Genomic DNA, 14,007 nt, shown 5'->3' with positions numbered 1-14,007 from the left:
AACACACATACACATAAAAATAATCTTAAAAAAGAAAAAAAGCAGACATGCCCCTGGGCAATCTGACGGAAGGAAGGGATTTCTCATTGAGGTTCCTTTTTCCCATATGACTCTAGTTTGAGTCACATTGGTGGCCACTAACCAGCACATAATGGCTCACACAGATTTGCAACAAGTAAGTTTATTGGGAGCAAAGCTATAGTACAGAGCTGAGAGGGCCTTATGAGTCAGAATACTCAAGGCCCAACTGTTTGAGGCTTCCTATTAGGTTTCAAGAATGGAAGCTTGGGGCCGGGCGGTGGTGGTGCAGGCCTTTAATCCCAGCACTTGGGAGGCAGAGGTAGGCAGATTTCTGAGTTTGAGGCCAGTCTGGTCTACAGAGTGAGTTCCAGGACAGCCAGGACTATACAGAGAAACCCTGTCTCGAAAAAACAAAAAAACAAAACAACAACCAAAAAAAAAAAAAGAATGGGAGCTTGGCACCTAAGGGGTATGGGGTGGCCAGTTCTCTATTCTGTCTGATAGGTTAGGCCAGATAATAATTTTTTTCAACTGCGCATATCCTTCCTTTTTTTTTTTTTTTAAATTTTAAACATTTTATTTATTTATTTATTTTTGGCTTTTCTTTTGGTTTTTCGAGACAGGGTTTCTCTGTGTAGCCTTGGCTGTCCTGGAACTCACTTTGTAGACCAGGCTGGCCTCGAACTCAGAAATCCGCCTGCCTCTGCCTCCCAAGTGCTGGGATTAAAGGCGTGCGCCACCAAGCCCGGCTACGCATATCCTTCCTATACCTGATTTTAATCATGTGCACACCCAGTTGTGCACTGGTGTAAGTTAGTAAATGGGGAATCCTCTTTGAAAGTTTGTTTGGTGCACAGATTTGCAGTACTGTGCATGCGTCTTGAAAGAGCTCAGGCTGGTTAATGCCCTTGTACCAGGATGCATTAGAGACATGACTGAATAGAACTGTCCAAATCTGATTGTATTGGAGTAGAGAAATTGATACTATTTCTCAGAGAGAGGAGTGTGTGTCTGATGCAGGTTTGGGTCCAAGATTGCTAGAGGCATTATTCAGAGAGGATGTGCATAGTGTGTGCAATAAAGGATTGAGGCTGCATTATTAGAAGAGGGGGTTGTTCAGAACCAGATCGAGTCCTAAGCTATGAAATTATTTTCTATGTTGACTAGCTTCAGGTTTGTTTATAGCTGCGTTCAGAACTGGGAAGAGAGAAATCCCATGTCATTCAGCCTCCCCTCTAGCAACTACAATTTGTGAAAAGATGAAATAAAATCCAGGCCACAGGGGCTAGAGCAGCAGTTCAGTGGTTCAGATGAGAACACCGTATAGAATAAGTATCTGTGGAGTGCTCAGCCATAAATGGGACATCTATTTCACCCCACCTCACCCAACCCCCCAAGCTCAGGAACCATCACTGAAGAGAAAGTAGAAGATTATAAAAGCCAGAGGTGCAGGGTGGTGGTGCACACTTTTATCCCCAGCACTTGGGGGGCAAGGACAGCAGAGCTCTGATTTCTAGGGTAACCTGCTCTACACAGCAAGTGCTAAGGCAGTGACGATTATATGCAGACTCAGTTCAGAGGCTAGGAGGGCTGGAGCTGTGTAACAGTGTCTTCTGGACATGAGGGGACTCCTGCACTTATGAACTCAAAGTGGCTGTGGATGCTTGCTTAAGACCTGCACAAGATCAAGTCAGTCAATGGTCTAGCATGGACTAGAAAGGGACTCATGAGCCTTCTCCAGAACTGTGGACTGGAAGGGAGGAGTCATATTTCTTTAAGGGCATTTAAGGGCATATTGTAAACATGTGCATGTAGCCCTGAGAAAACTACAGTTAGCAGGATACTTAGTATTTTAAAATAAATCTTGGCTTCATTTAGTATTGTTTTTTCTTTCGAGAAACAGTTTGTGTACCCTTGGCTGTTCTGGAACTCACCTCTTGTAGACCAGTCTGGTCTCCAACTCAGAGAATTGCCTGCTTCTGCCTCCCAGGTGTAGGGATTAAATGCATGCACCACCATGGCCCAGTTTAGTATTAATTTAGGATCAGTAAAGTCCGTATGTGGGTTGGCAGAACAGCAAAACAGAGACCTATTGGGGTGCCAACTTGCAGCACGCTTTTGAAAAATCACCCAACCCTCTGAAATTGTTTGTGAATGTGGTAACTACATACGATGACTGTTAGATTCTACTCTGTGGGGGCGAGAGAGATGGCTCAACGGTTAAGAGTGCTGGGTGCTCTTCCAAAGGACCTGGGTTCAATTTCCATCACACCCACATGGCAGCTTATCATTGTCTGTAACTCCAGCTCTAGGAGTTCTGACACCTTCACATAGATGCATATGCAGCCAAAACGCAAACAAGAATAAAAATAACTTTAAAAAATTCTACAACTTTACTCTGGCAAGGTCCAAATACCATTGCTTTTGTAATTTTTACCGTCTTGATATACCATGGATAGGAGAGAATAAAGCTTTTTAAAAAATTATATATAGTGCTGGGCAGTGGTGGCTCACGCCTTTAATCCCAGCACTTGGGAGGCAGAGGCAGGTTGATTTCTGAGTTTGAGGCTAGCCTGATCTACAGAGTGAGTTCCAGAACAGTCAGGGCTACACAGAGAAATCCTGTCTTGAAAAAAAAAAAAGGGCTGGTGAGATGGCTCAGTGGGTAAGAGCACAGTCTGCTCTTCAGAAGGTCATGAGTTCAAATCCCAGCAACCACATGGTGGCTCACAACCACCCATAATGAAATCTGATGCCCTGTTCTGGTGTCTGAAGACGGCTACAGTGTACTCATTTATAATAATAAATAAATCTTTTAAAATATATACATACCATTTCTATATATGAATATATATACACATATATGTATACACTAATATACATATATAGTTTTGGCTTGGGTGTGAGATTAGTGAACATAGAGTGTTGGGTGAACCATAGGGTCTATAAGTTTCCAGGGAACCCACAGCCACATACCATGAACTGTCTCTCAGCTACCATGTTTTTAAACTTTATTTTCATTAAACATTCCTTCTTAGAGGTGTAGCTCTTTTAGAGGCGAAGAAATCTGAACTTGATCCCGCATAAAGCCTCAACCACATGCTTCTTATAGCATGGATATGATGACCTGGCCCTTGTGAACCCTGGTTACATTATGCCTTCCAGCTTCCCAAATGCACCTTTGCATATGTGCGTGCGTGTCTGGAATCTAGATTAGAAACAACATAAGCTTAGGAATGTGAATATCCACCAGAATACTATCTTCAAGATGTTTTAGGATAACCCATTCAGACAACAGGTTGCATGCACTACCAAGGAGGTTGCTGTTGGCAGCTATTGTACATTTTTGGATTCCTTTTTTCAAAGTCTCTTGTAGCTACGGCTGATCTTGAACTCATTTTCCTGTCTCAACCAGCCAGGTACTAGGATTACACAGGAGTGCGCCGCCACGCCCAGCCAGAATAGAAAGTTACTAGAAAAGGGTTTCCTTGTAGCTCAGAGTAAAAAGCGAGAAATGCCAAGTGGCAGCGCGCCCAGAAGCTGGGTTGGAGACTGGCTCTGTCCCTTCCCAGGGGCTAGAGGCCCGCCTCCCTGATCGCGAGGCAGGCTGGGAAGTCGGCCTCCCTAAAGATGGCGGCAGAATTGAAAAGTTGGAGCCACTCCCGCGCGGCCCTGAAGGGCTCGGGAGAGCTGGGGGGGTATTTGGGCGCCTTTCCAGAGGGGACGGGAAGGACTGGAGGGTAGGCAGGTGTGCTCCTTCCGCCCTGAGGAGGCGTGGAGGGGTCCGGAGTGAGCCTGAGTCTCTTCGGGGGCATTCGGGAAAGCCTTCCCTGGGCCGGCAAGGTAGCGCCCTCTTTGGGCCCAGCTGCCTCTGGGCGGAAGTGTGGGAGTGCCGAGGCTGTGGGCGGGGCACGAGGGGGCGGGGTCTCCGCGATGGGCCGGCTCCCTAGGTCCGGAAGTGCGGGTGGGGCGCGGCCGGGGCGGAGACTGCGGGCGGGCCGGCGGCGCGGTGAGCGCGGGGGTGGCGGGCCCAGAGCGAGCATGTAGCGGCCGCTGGCAGTGGGGCTCCCGGGGCGGGCCGCGGGGGCCGCACGCGGCGACATGGAGGAGGAGGGCAAGAAGGGCAAGAAGGTGAGCGCTCACCGGCGCGTCCTGCCGCCGGGCCGGGGCGTGGGGTGGGGGTCCCTCGGGGTGGGCGGGCGGCGGAGCGGGCAGGGACAGTGGTCAGGTGGGCCTGCGGCTCCCGGGGGAAGTGCCGCGCCTTTCCGGTGGGGGGGGTCCCTTTTGCTGCTCGCCCCCGGCCTGCTCCAGACGGCCTGTCAGGGGGCCCGCCTTCCCCGCGCGACGGGCTGGGGCCACAAAGGAAGTGGGCCCAGTGAGGGGCCAGAAGGTGGCCTGGGCTGGAACTTGGGCCACTGGGCTGTGCCGTGACCGGCGAGGCTTTTACTGCCCAGTTAGTTGGCTTTGTTTTTGGATGTCCAGTAAAAGCAGAGATGGACTTACTTTCTCGGCGGGTTCGCTCGTCGACTGTCGCACGTATTTAATACCACTAAGTGATTTCTGTGACGTTATGTTTGGCAGTAAGATTTAGGACATGGTTCAAGAGGCTCCTTCGTTTCTGTAGTTTAAAAAAATGTGGCTTTAATTACAGGCTTGAGTAGTTGATAAAGAACATTTTAAGGAGCCTGGGAAGACCATGTGGGGGGATGAACTGCTTTAACTGCCTTTAAAGCGAAAAGTGTAGTTTGGTGAAATGTACCCCTTTCAAATAAATGCTTTGCAATCTTCATGTTTGCCTGTCATTTTCATTTTGATAAATGTGTGCACCTTGTGGACAAGTTTAAAAAGACTTTGATGTCCTAGCTCCTTGTAGCCTTTAATTGGCCACACCACTCATCACCTTGTTTTAGGAGGTGTCCCATTTTTCAGAAAGTCTTACTTGAAATAGTGTGGCCAGGTGGCCTTCAGGGAGTCCAGGCCAGCGGCGCTGCCCCCACTTTCTTTTGTTTTAAGACAGAAACTTGGCACTTGCTGTTTAGAGGTCCTATCCTATCAGCTTGTTACCTCCAAAGATGGTTTAAGCCTGGGAAACAGCCCAACAAAGTAATTCAGCCTTCAAGTATAGAAAAGGGGGATTTGAGTATTGTAAAAGGACTTAGCTAGAAAAGAAGGGTGCTGTTTAGGAAGGACTTGGCCCAAGTGTGGATGATGCTGAACTATGCCAGCTGGTCTTTGCAATACCAGTCAGTAGCCTATATCCCTAGAGACTAGTCATTGTATTTGTATCACACTCTTAGTGCCCTATAAGACACCTGGCCCACATTCTTGTTTGGAGGAATTGCCTGGCTGGTTTTTGTTGTTTTGTATATCATACCAGTTTGGGTAGGAAGCTGAGGAGCAGAGAGATGCATTAAGACTTCCCCCTGAGCTTTTGGATCAGTAGCAAGAAACTCTTAACAATTATATGCAGTGAAAAAAAAAATAGGTACAGAGACAGTGATTAATTTCATTGTTTCTATTAAAGGAGATAATGCATTGTGTTGGGATCTGTGTTAGCAGTTGTAGGCATTCTACCCCCGCTTTAGTTTGTTCCCCACAAACAAGTGAGACAACCTTTGGGACCTGAATTTCTATGTAGGCCATGCCTTAACACAGTTTACCAGGTATCTTCTGATCAGGAGCTGGCAGAACCTTCCTCATGTGTTTGTTTTGTCTTTGAGATATGGTTTCTCTCTTATGTAGCCCTGGCTATCCTGCAGCTTGATATCTAGACCAGGCTGGCCTTGAATTCACTGAGATCCTACCTCTTCAGTCCTGGGTTAAAAGCTGTGTGTGTACACCTGACTTCTTTTTTCTTTTAAAGATTTATTTACTATTTTATGTATATGAGTACACCCTTGCTCTCTTCAGACACACCAGAAGAGGGCATCAGATCCCATTACAGATGGTGTGAGCCACCATGTGGTTGCTGGAAATTGAACTCAGGACCTCTGGAAGAGCAGTCAGATCTCTTAACCACTGAGCCATTTCTCCAGCCCTACACCTGACTTCTTTTTTTTTTTTTTGAGACTGGGTTTCTCTAGAGCTGTGGCTGTCCTGGAACCCACTCTGTACACCAGGTTGGCCTTGAACTCAGAAATCTGCCTGCCTCTACCTCCCAACTGCTGGGATTAAAAGATGTGAGGCACCACTGCCTGGCCACACCTGACTTCTTAAACATGAAGTTTAATATGAAGTATCGCCTCCAACTTAGGAGTTTAAGTGTTTCTTATAATGGTCAGTTAATAATAGGTACTTGTTTTAAGCATTTAATGAATTCATCCCATCTCCCACACCAAGACAGAGATTCCCTGTGTAGATCTGGGTATCCAGGAACTGACTATAGATCAGGCTGCCCTTAAACAGAGATTCTCCTGTCTCTGCTGGGACTGAAGGTGCGCACCACAACAGCCTGGCTACAGATTCAAACTTAATACATTTTATTACAGTTTGGACATTTAAATGTACCCAGCTCTTTCAAAAAAGGTGCAAACTTCGTGCCTGCCAGGTACGAAGCCCTGGTTTGGGTCTCCAGTGCTTTGGATGCCCCGGAGGAATGATGGTGAATTGTAATCCTGGCACTTGGGACGGAGAGGGAGGTCAGGGGCTCAAAAGTTCAAGGTCATCTTTGGCAGCTTACTATGCATCGTGGCCAACTTGGGATATGTAAGAACCTGTCTCAAAACTGGATTGGCAAGCCTTTTCCAGGTCTCAGATACTTGATGTCTTATCAAGCAATGGTTTTACTCTTGGCCTGTTCTTCAGACAGATCATTGTACTGCTGGTGATCCTGAGGACCAAGTAGATTTCGTGGGAGTGGCCCCAGGTGTTGCCCTGCCATTCTTGAAGCTACTAGAGCAACAGAAGTATAGTGACTATCTCTGTCAGTCTATTGAACCAGCTGTGTTCATGAACCTGTAGTCATGGAGACGCAAGAAAAGCTAGAGAGCTCGAGGAGCTAGCTGTTGTAGAGCTGGATCAATTCCAGGCCAGGCCAGAGGGACGAGTGCATCAGAAACCTGGCTGATGTGAGCCCTAGGAAGGGCTGTAGAGTGACCACTTGATGTCTGTACCTCCCAGACATGTTTTTGGTGAATGAGGCTCTTGTTTTTATATTCAATGTTTATTTTTATTATATGTACATTGGTGCTTTGCCTGTATGTGCATCTGTATGATAGTGTCAGATCCCCTAGAATTGGAGCTACAGACAGTTGTGAGCTGCCATATGAGTGCTGGGAATTGAACCCAGGTCCTGGAAAGAAGAGCCAGTGTTCTTTTTATTTTTTATTTTATTTTATTGTTTTTTTTTTTTGAAGACAGGATTTCTCTGTATAACCCTGGCTGTCCTGGAGCTCACTTTATAGACCAGGCTGGCCTTGAACTCAGAAATCCGCCTACTTCTGTCTCCCAAGTGCTGGGATTAAAGGCCTGCGCCACCATGGCCTAGCTCCACGTGGCAATTTCTTTGAGTTGTGATCCTCATTCAAGTAGACTATAAAAACATACTTCCTTACTCAAATACACACCTAAATTTGTTACAAAAAGGAATTACTTGGGGTTGGGGATTTAGCTCAGTGGTAGAGTGCTTGCCTAGCAAGCGCAAGGCCCTGGGTTCGGTCCTCAACTCTGGAAAAAAAAAAAAGGAATTACTTGATCAATAATGAAAAAGATGGCTAAAAGATACCAGATAACCTAAGCTCACACATGAGGACCCACATGGTAGGAGAGGGCTGTCTTTTAAGATTTTACTTAGGCTGGGCATGGTGGAGCATGCCTTTCCAGGACAAGCATGGCTATGTAGAGAGATTCTGTCTCAAAAACAAACAAACAAATAATTAAATAAAAAGAAAAGAAAGGTTTTATTTTGATCAGGAATGCTGGCACATGTCTAATCCCAGTACTTAGGAGGCAGAGGAAGATAGATCTCTGTGAATTCAAAGCTAGCCTGAGCTACAAAGCAAGATCCAGACCAGCCAGGGAGAAATGGTCAGATTCTGTCTCAAGAAGAAAAAAAATTACCGGTCTGTCTGTATGTATGGGGTGTGTGTGTGTATTTGAATGTGTGCCAGCCTCGTGTGGGCCTATGGAGGCCAGTGAAGCATCACATTTTCTGGAGCTGGAGTTACAGATACTTTCAAGTCACCCAAAGAGAGTATTAGAAAGTGAGCCCGCACTCTACAGGTTATTTATTCTTTGACCTCCACATGGCAGTTAGTGGACACACATAACTAAGTAAGGGGCTGGAGAGTTAGTTTCTCTTGTAGAGAGCCCTGGGGTTCCATTCCAGTTCCGACACTGCAGCTCACACCTTTCTGTAACTCCAATTCCAGGGGATCTAACGCCCTCTTCTGACCTCCTTGGCCAACTGTACACATATGGTGCACAATTGGCATACATTTAGGCAAAACATTCATATACATAAGAAATCTAAAAAATTAAAAATAATAATTTTAAAAGGTACTTACTAGTCAGGTGTGTTGGTACATGCCTGTAATCTCAACACCTAGGAAGAAAACTGTCACAAATTTAAAGCCAGTAAGTTTGAGGATAGCCAAGTCTACACAGCAAGACCCTACTTTAAAGAGGACCAAAGAGGCAGGGGTGGCGCATGCCTTTGCACTTGGGAGGCAGAGGCAGGCGGATTTCTGAGTTTGAGGCCAGCCTGGTCTACAGAGTGAGTACCAGAACAGCCAGGGCTATACAGAGAAACCCTGTCTTGAAAAAAAAAAAAAAAAAAAAGGACCAAAGAGGAACTAGAGACGAACTCAGTTGGTAGTTCTTGCCTACCATGCATAAAGTTTGTGGGATGGATCCCCAGCACCTCATAAACAGGGTAAGGAGTTCCAAACCCATCTGGAACTTGTGACCTATCCTTCCTCTCTCTCTCTCTCTCTCTCTCTCTCTCTCTCTCTCTCTCTCTCTCTTTGGAGTGGGGGATTAATTAGAAGGTCAGGGATATAGTTTAGTTAGTAAAGCATTTGCCTAGTTTGAACAAAGCCTTGGGCTCAATCCAGAAATCCTTAAATCCAGACAAAGTGGTACATGCCTGCAATCCCAGTACTCAGGAGGCTTCAGGAGGCAGAGACAGGAGGCTCAGAAGTTGAATAATTCAGTCATTGTTAGCTTCAAAATGAGTTCTAGACCAGCCTGGGCTGTTAAGTGCCTGTCCTTAAAAATGAGTAAGAAACAGAATGTAGCTTAAATTGATAGAATGACTGACTGATTGCCTATCACACATAAAGCCCTGGATTTAGTCCCCATGTGCATACCTATAATCACAGCCCTCAGAGAAAGTGCAGGCAGGAAGATCAGAGTTAAAGGTCATCCATCCTTGACTACACAGTAGGTTTCAGACCAGTCTGGGCTATATGAGACCCTGTCTTGGGAAAGGAGGGCAGGGAAGGTTACATTACGTCATATATAGTATAGTTTAATACTATAATGTACAACATCTGAGACTATTCTATACATAGGAGGTTTATTCAAGGCTGGAGAGATTGCTCAGTAGTTAAAATCACTTACTGTTTGTTCATGAAGTGGATTCTAGTTTAAATCTGAACATCCTTTCTTGTGATTCATAATTGCTTTTTGTTTGTTTTTTTGAGACAGGGTTTCTCTGTATTGCCCAGGCTGTCCTGGCCAGGACCCTGTCTCAAAAATCCAAACTAAAAATTTAAAAAATTTAAAAAAAGTATAATATTCCTAAGAAATATAGTATTGCATTATTATTTTTTTAAAGATTTATTTATTTTATTTTATGTATATGAATATACTATAGCTGTACAGATGGTTGTGAGTCTTCATGGATGTTGGGAATTGAAATTTTTTTAGGACCTCTTCTTGCTCCAGTCAACCCTACTCGCTCCAGTCAACCCTGCTCGCTTAGTCCCTACTTGCTCTGGTCCAAAGATTTATTTATTATTAAGTACACTATAACTGTCTTCAGACATACCAGAAGGGGTGTCATATCTCATTATGGATGGTTGTGAGCTACCATGTGGTTGCTGGGATTTGAACTCAGGACCTTCAGTAGAGCAGTCAGTGCTCTTACCTGCTGAGTCATCTTGTCAGTCCAGAATTACATATTAAATGGTAGTAAAGAATATTAATTTTTCTGGGCATGGTGGCACATGCTTTTAATCCCAACACTCAGGAGGCAGAGGCAGGTAGATCTCTGAGAGTTTTTGTTTTTGTTTCTTTCAAGACAGGGTTTCTCTGTATAGTCCTGGCTGTCCTGGACTCACTCTGTAGACCAGGCTGGCCTCGAACTCAGAAATCTGCCTACCTCTGCCTCCCAAGTGCTGGGATTAAAGGCGTGCACCACCACGGCCCAGCTGATCCCTGGAACTTGCTATGTAGATAAGGCTGGCTTTAAACTCCAAAAGATCCTACCTGCCTCTGCCTCCCTCTCCCAGTTTCTGGAATTAAAGGCACACTAACACTCCTGGCTTTTTGTTTTTACTTTTTCTTTTTCTTTTTCTTTTTCTTTTTTTCTTTTTTTTGGTTTTTCAAGACAGGGTTTCTCTGTGTGGCCCTAGCTGTCCTGGAACTCACTCTGTAGACCAGGCTGGCCTCAAACTCAGAAATCCTCCTGCCTCTGCCTCCCAAGTGCTGGGATTAAAGGCGTGTGCCACCACCGCCTGGCTACTTTTGCTTTTTCAAGACAGGGTTTCTCTGTGTAGTCCTGGCTGTCCTGGAACTCTGTAGACCATGCTGGCCTCAAACTCAGATCTGCTGGCCTTTGCTTCCCAAGTGCTGGGATTAAAGGCATTGGGACACTATCTATACTTTTAAAACAAAAACAAAACAAAAAACCCCCACAAAACAAAAAGGTCTCCTGCTATTTAGTCTGGCCTTGGATTTACTATGTAGCTGATGACTCCTGCCTTTCAGGTGCTGAAATGATAGCTGTGTCTGACACCGTGCCTAGTTACTGTCCAGTATTAAGTCATCTGTATTTACTCAAGTGCCTGTGCCATGCTTAGCATAGAGAGAGGAGGGCTAAGCACTTAAGCTTTAGGAAGCTGGCCCCTTAGATGTCAGATCTGAGAATATGAGAGATGAAACAGTGTGTTAGGAAAGATGAGAAGATAGCAGCACCAAGTTCTAGGTGGGGATCTGGGGCTACTACTGAAGGTCAGAAGCCTAGAAGCAATAGAGATACCCTTAACTCTGCTGAGACTAGAGGGCTACATGAGATCAATGTTGGTATATGTACACTGAAGCTGTTATAGAGCTGTGCTGTAGTAATCTGCTTATTTATCCATTCGATGAATGTTGGCCAGCACCACCTGTGCCGGGCACAGACATCCAGCAGCTTTGACCTAGGAAGTGTAGCCAAGGACAGGGAGGAGAAGTTTTGATACAAATGATCAGGAAAACCTTTCGATTATGAAAACTTCAAGTACAAATACAACCCCCATGCCTGACTTCCAACAGGATTGATGTGTAGGCAGCCCTTTTTACTTTATTCTCGTTCCAGCGTGTACCTGTGTGGGCTGAATTATCCCTATATCTCCCAAGTTCATATGCCGTAGTTCACCCCCACAGTCTCATTAGGTGACTGTATGGAGGGGAGCACTTTAGAGAGGTGCCTAAGTGTTTCTTGTTGATTGTTTTTGAGACAGGATCTCTAGCTTAGGCTGTCCTAAGCTTACTTTGTAGCCCAGGCTGGCCTTGAAGTTATGGAAACTATCTTAGCCTCCCATAGTGCTGAAATTAGAGGTATGCACCCCCATACCTGGCAAGAGATGCTTAAGTTTAAATGGGGTACCTGAGGCTCACTGTGATCTGATTTGAATTGCGTTATTATGAAAGGAGATAGGGACACAGTGTGGAATCCAGGAAGAAGATGCTATATCCAGCAGTGTGCATAGGAGAAGCCCAGGAAAAGTAGCCCTGCTCATACCTTGATCTTGAGTTTCCAGCTCCCAGAGCTGGGAGAGAATAAGCTTCAGAAGATCAAGTAAGCCATCTTTTAAAAATTAACTTTATGGGGCTGGAGAGATGGCCCAGCCCTTAAGAGCACTGGCTGCTTGATCTTCCAGAGGTCCTGAGTTCAATTCCAGCAACCACATGGTGGCTCACAACCATATGTAATGGGATCTGCTGCCCTCTTCTGGCATGTCTGAAGACAGCTACAGTGTACTCATAAATGAAGTAAATAAACCTTTAAAAAAAATTAACTTTAGCCGGGCGGTAGTGGCACATGCCTTTAATCCCAGCACTTGGGAGGCAGAGGCAGATGGATTTCTGATTTCGAGGCCAGCCTGGTCTACAGAGTGAGTTCCAGGACAGCCAGGGCTACACAGAGAAACCCTGTCTCACCACTACCGCCCAGCTATTTATTACTACTTTTAGAGAGAGGTTTTCTCTGTGTAGCCCTAGCTGTCCTGGAACTTGCTCTGTAGACCAGTTTGGCCTCAAGCTCAGAAATCCTGCCTCTTCCTCCTGAGTACCGGGATTAAAGGCATGCACCACCACCAGTTTAGGAAGATTTTTTAAAAGTGTTTTTCCTTTTCTTCTTCCTTTTTTAGTGCGTATATGAGGAGGGAAAGGGCAGGGGGAGAGAGAAAGGTGAGAGTTTGTGTGCCTGTGCATATTTATTCAGGTGTATTTTACAAGTGGAGGCAGAGATTGAACATTGTCTTCTTCTTTTGCTCTTCACACTTACAAGGTCTCAGTGAGCCTAGAGCTCTGTCTCAGTTAAGGTTGACTGGCCAGCCAGCCCCTGTGATCATTCACTCATCAGCTCTTGGGTTACAGTGTGTGTGTGTGTGTGTGTGTGTGTGTGTGTGTGTGTGTGTGTGTGTGTGTGTGTGTGTGTGGTGTGGTGTGGTGTGGTGTGTGGTGTGTGGTGTGTGTGCGCATGCCTGGATGTTACATGAATGCTAGGGGTCTGGACTTGGCAGGCATTTTGCTCGTTGAGCCGTCTCTCAGCCCTTAGCAGGGTATCTTGAGGATGTCTAGCAGAGTGTCTAGGGACAGTTTATAGGTGGGAGGACTCTGTTCCTAGGGAGGTTTCTGAGGAACTCATCTACACAATGGCTCTGGACAAGCTCTTAGTGTATTTTGTAAGGACCACAGGTTGCATCTCACTCTATTTGAAGGAACTTGAGATAGCATTTTACCTTGTTCCTAGCTGCCTCAGAATTCATTGTGTATGTAGCTAAGGCTGCTCTTGAACTTATGGTTATGATCCATCTTTAATCTCCTGAATGCTGGGATTGTAGGCATAAACCATCATACATGGCTGCAGTTCACTTTTTTTTTTTTTGGTTTTTTGAGACAGTGTTTCTCTGTATAGCCCTGGCTGCCCTGGAACTCACTCTGTAGACCAGGCTGGCCTCGAACTCAGAAATCCACCTGCCTCTGCCTCCTAAGTGCTGGGACTAAAGGCGTGCGCCACCACTGCCTGGATGCAGTTCACTCTTATGGTTGAGGAACCACATAGAGTATTTTGGGGTGTAGACTCCATGGTGGAACACATTTGTCTTTAGGGGTTTGTAATAGGAGTGGATAGCTATGACCTGCATAAAGCACACTACCATTGCAAGCCTGGGCCCCTTCAGTATGCTTGCAGCTAATACACTTGTCCCTTATTCTGAGAGAAACAACAGGATTTTGTTGTTGATGAGACAGTATCTATGTAGCCCTGGCCGGCCTGGTACTAGCAATGTAAACTAGGCTGACCTTGAACTCAGAAATATGCCTATCTTTGTCTCCTAGTGCTAGGATTAATGGCAAGTGCTTGGCTGCAGCAGCAATTCCTCATTTGACTATGAGAAGTGAAAGAGTTTGTGTTTGGATTGTCCAGTGAGACATACGGTAGATGTTTGGTTTTTTGGGTTTCTGGCACTGAGGGTTGTTGAAAAACCCAGGGCCTCATGAATGTAAGGCAGGGGCTCTATCACTGGACCACACCCCCACGCCACGTCTTTTCCTTTT

General features: G+C 45.7%; 1 protein-coding gene and 1 pseudogene across 2 annotated transcripts in view; one reads left to right on the top strand and one right to left on the bottom strand.

The window, feature by feature from the left end:
* Positions 1-3,276: 3,276 nt before the first annotated feature.
* Positions 3,277-3,403, bottom strand: LOC116071717 (annotated as a pseudogene).
* A 281-nt stretch (positions 3,404-3,684) lies between these two features.
* Positions 3,685-14,007, top strand: part of Ccm2 (CCM2 scaffold protein) — a 50,556-nt gene continuing 40,233 nt past the window's right edge. Inside the window, exon 1 of one of the 2 annotated variants that reach the window (XM_031339570.1) lies at positions 3,685-4,152. In XM_031339570.1, coding sequence (XP_031195430.1) covers positions 4,123-4,152 — 30 coding nt within the window. In that variant the 5' untranslated portion in view covers positions 3,685-4,122. The remainder of the gene's footprint in view (positions 4,153-14,007) is intronic. The other variant, XM_031339567.1, reaches the window with a different exon arrangement.

This window comes from Mastomys coucha, unplaced genomic scaffold (assembly GCF_008632895.1).
Source record: "Mastomys coucha isolate ucsf_1 unplaced genomic scaffold, UCSF_Mcou_1 pScaffold22, whole genome shotgun sequence".
NCBI lineage: Eukaryota > Metazoa > Chordata > Mammalia > Rodentia > Muridae > Mastomys > Mastomys coucha.
The sequence above is the reverse complement of the archived record's forward strand: the minus strand, read 5'-3'. Positions and strand labels throughout refer to the sequence as shown.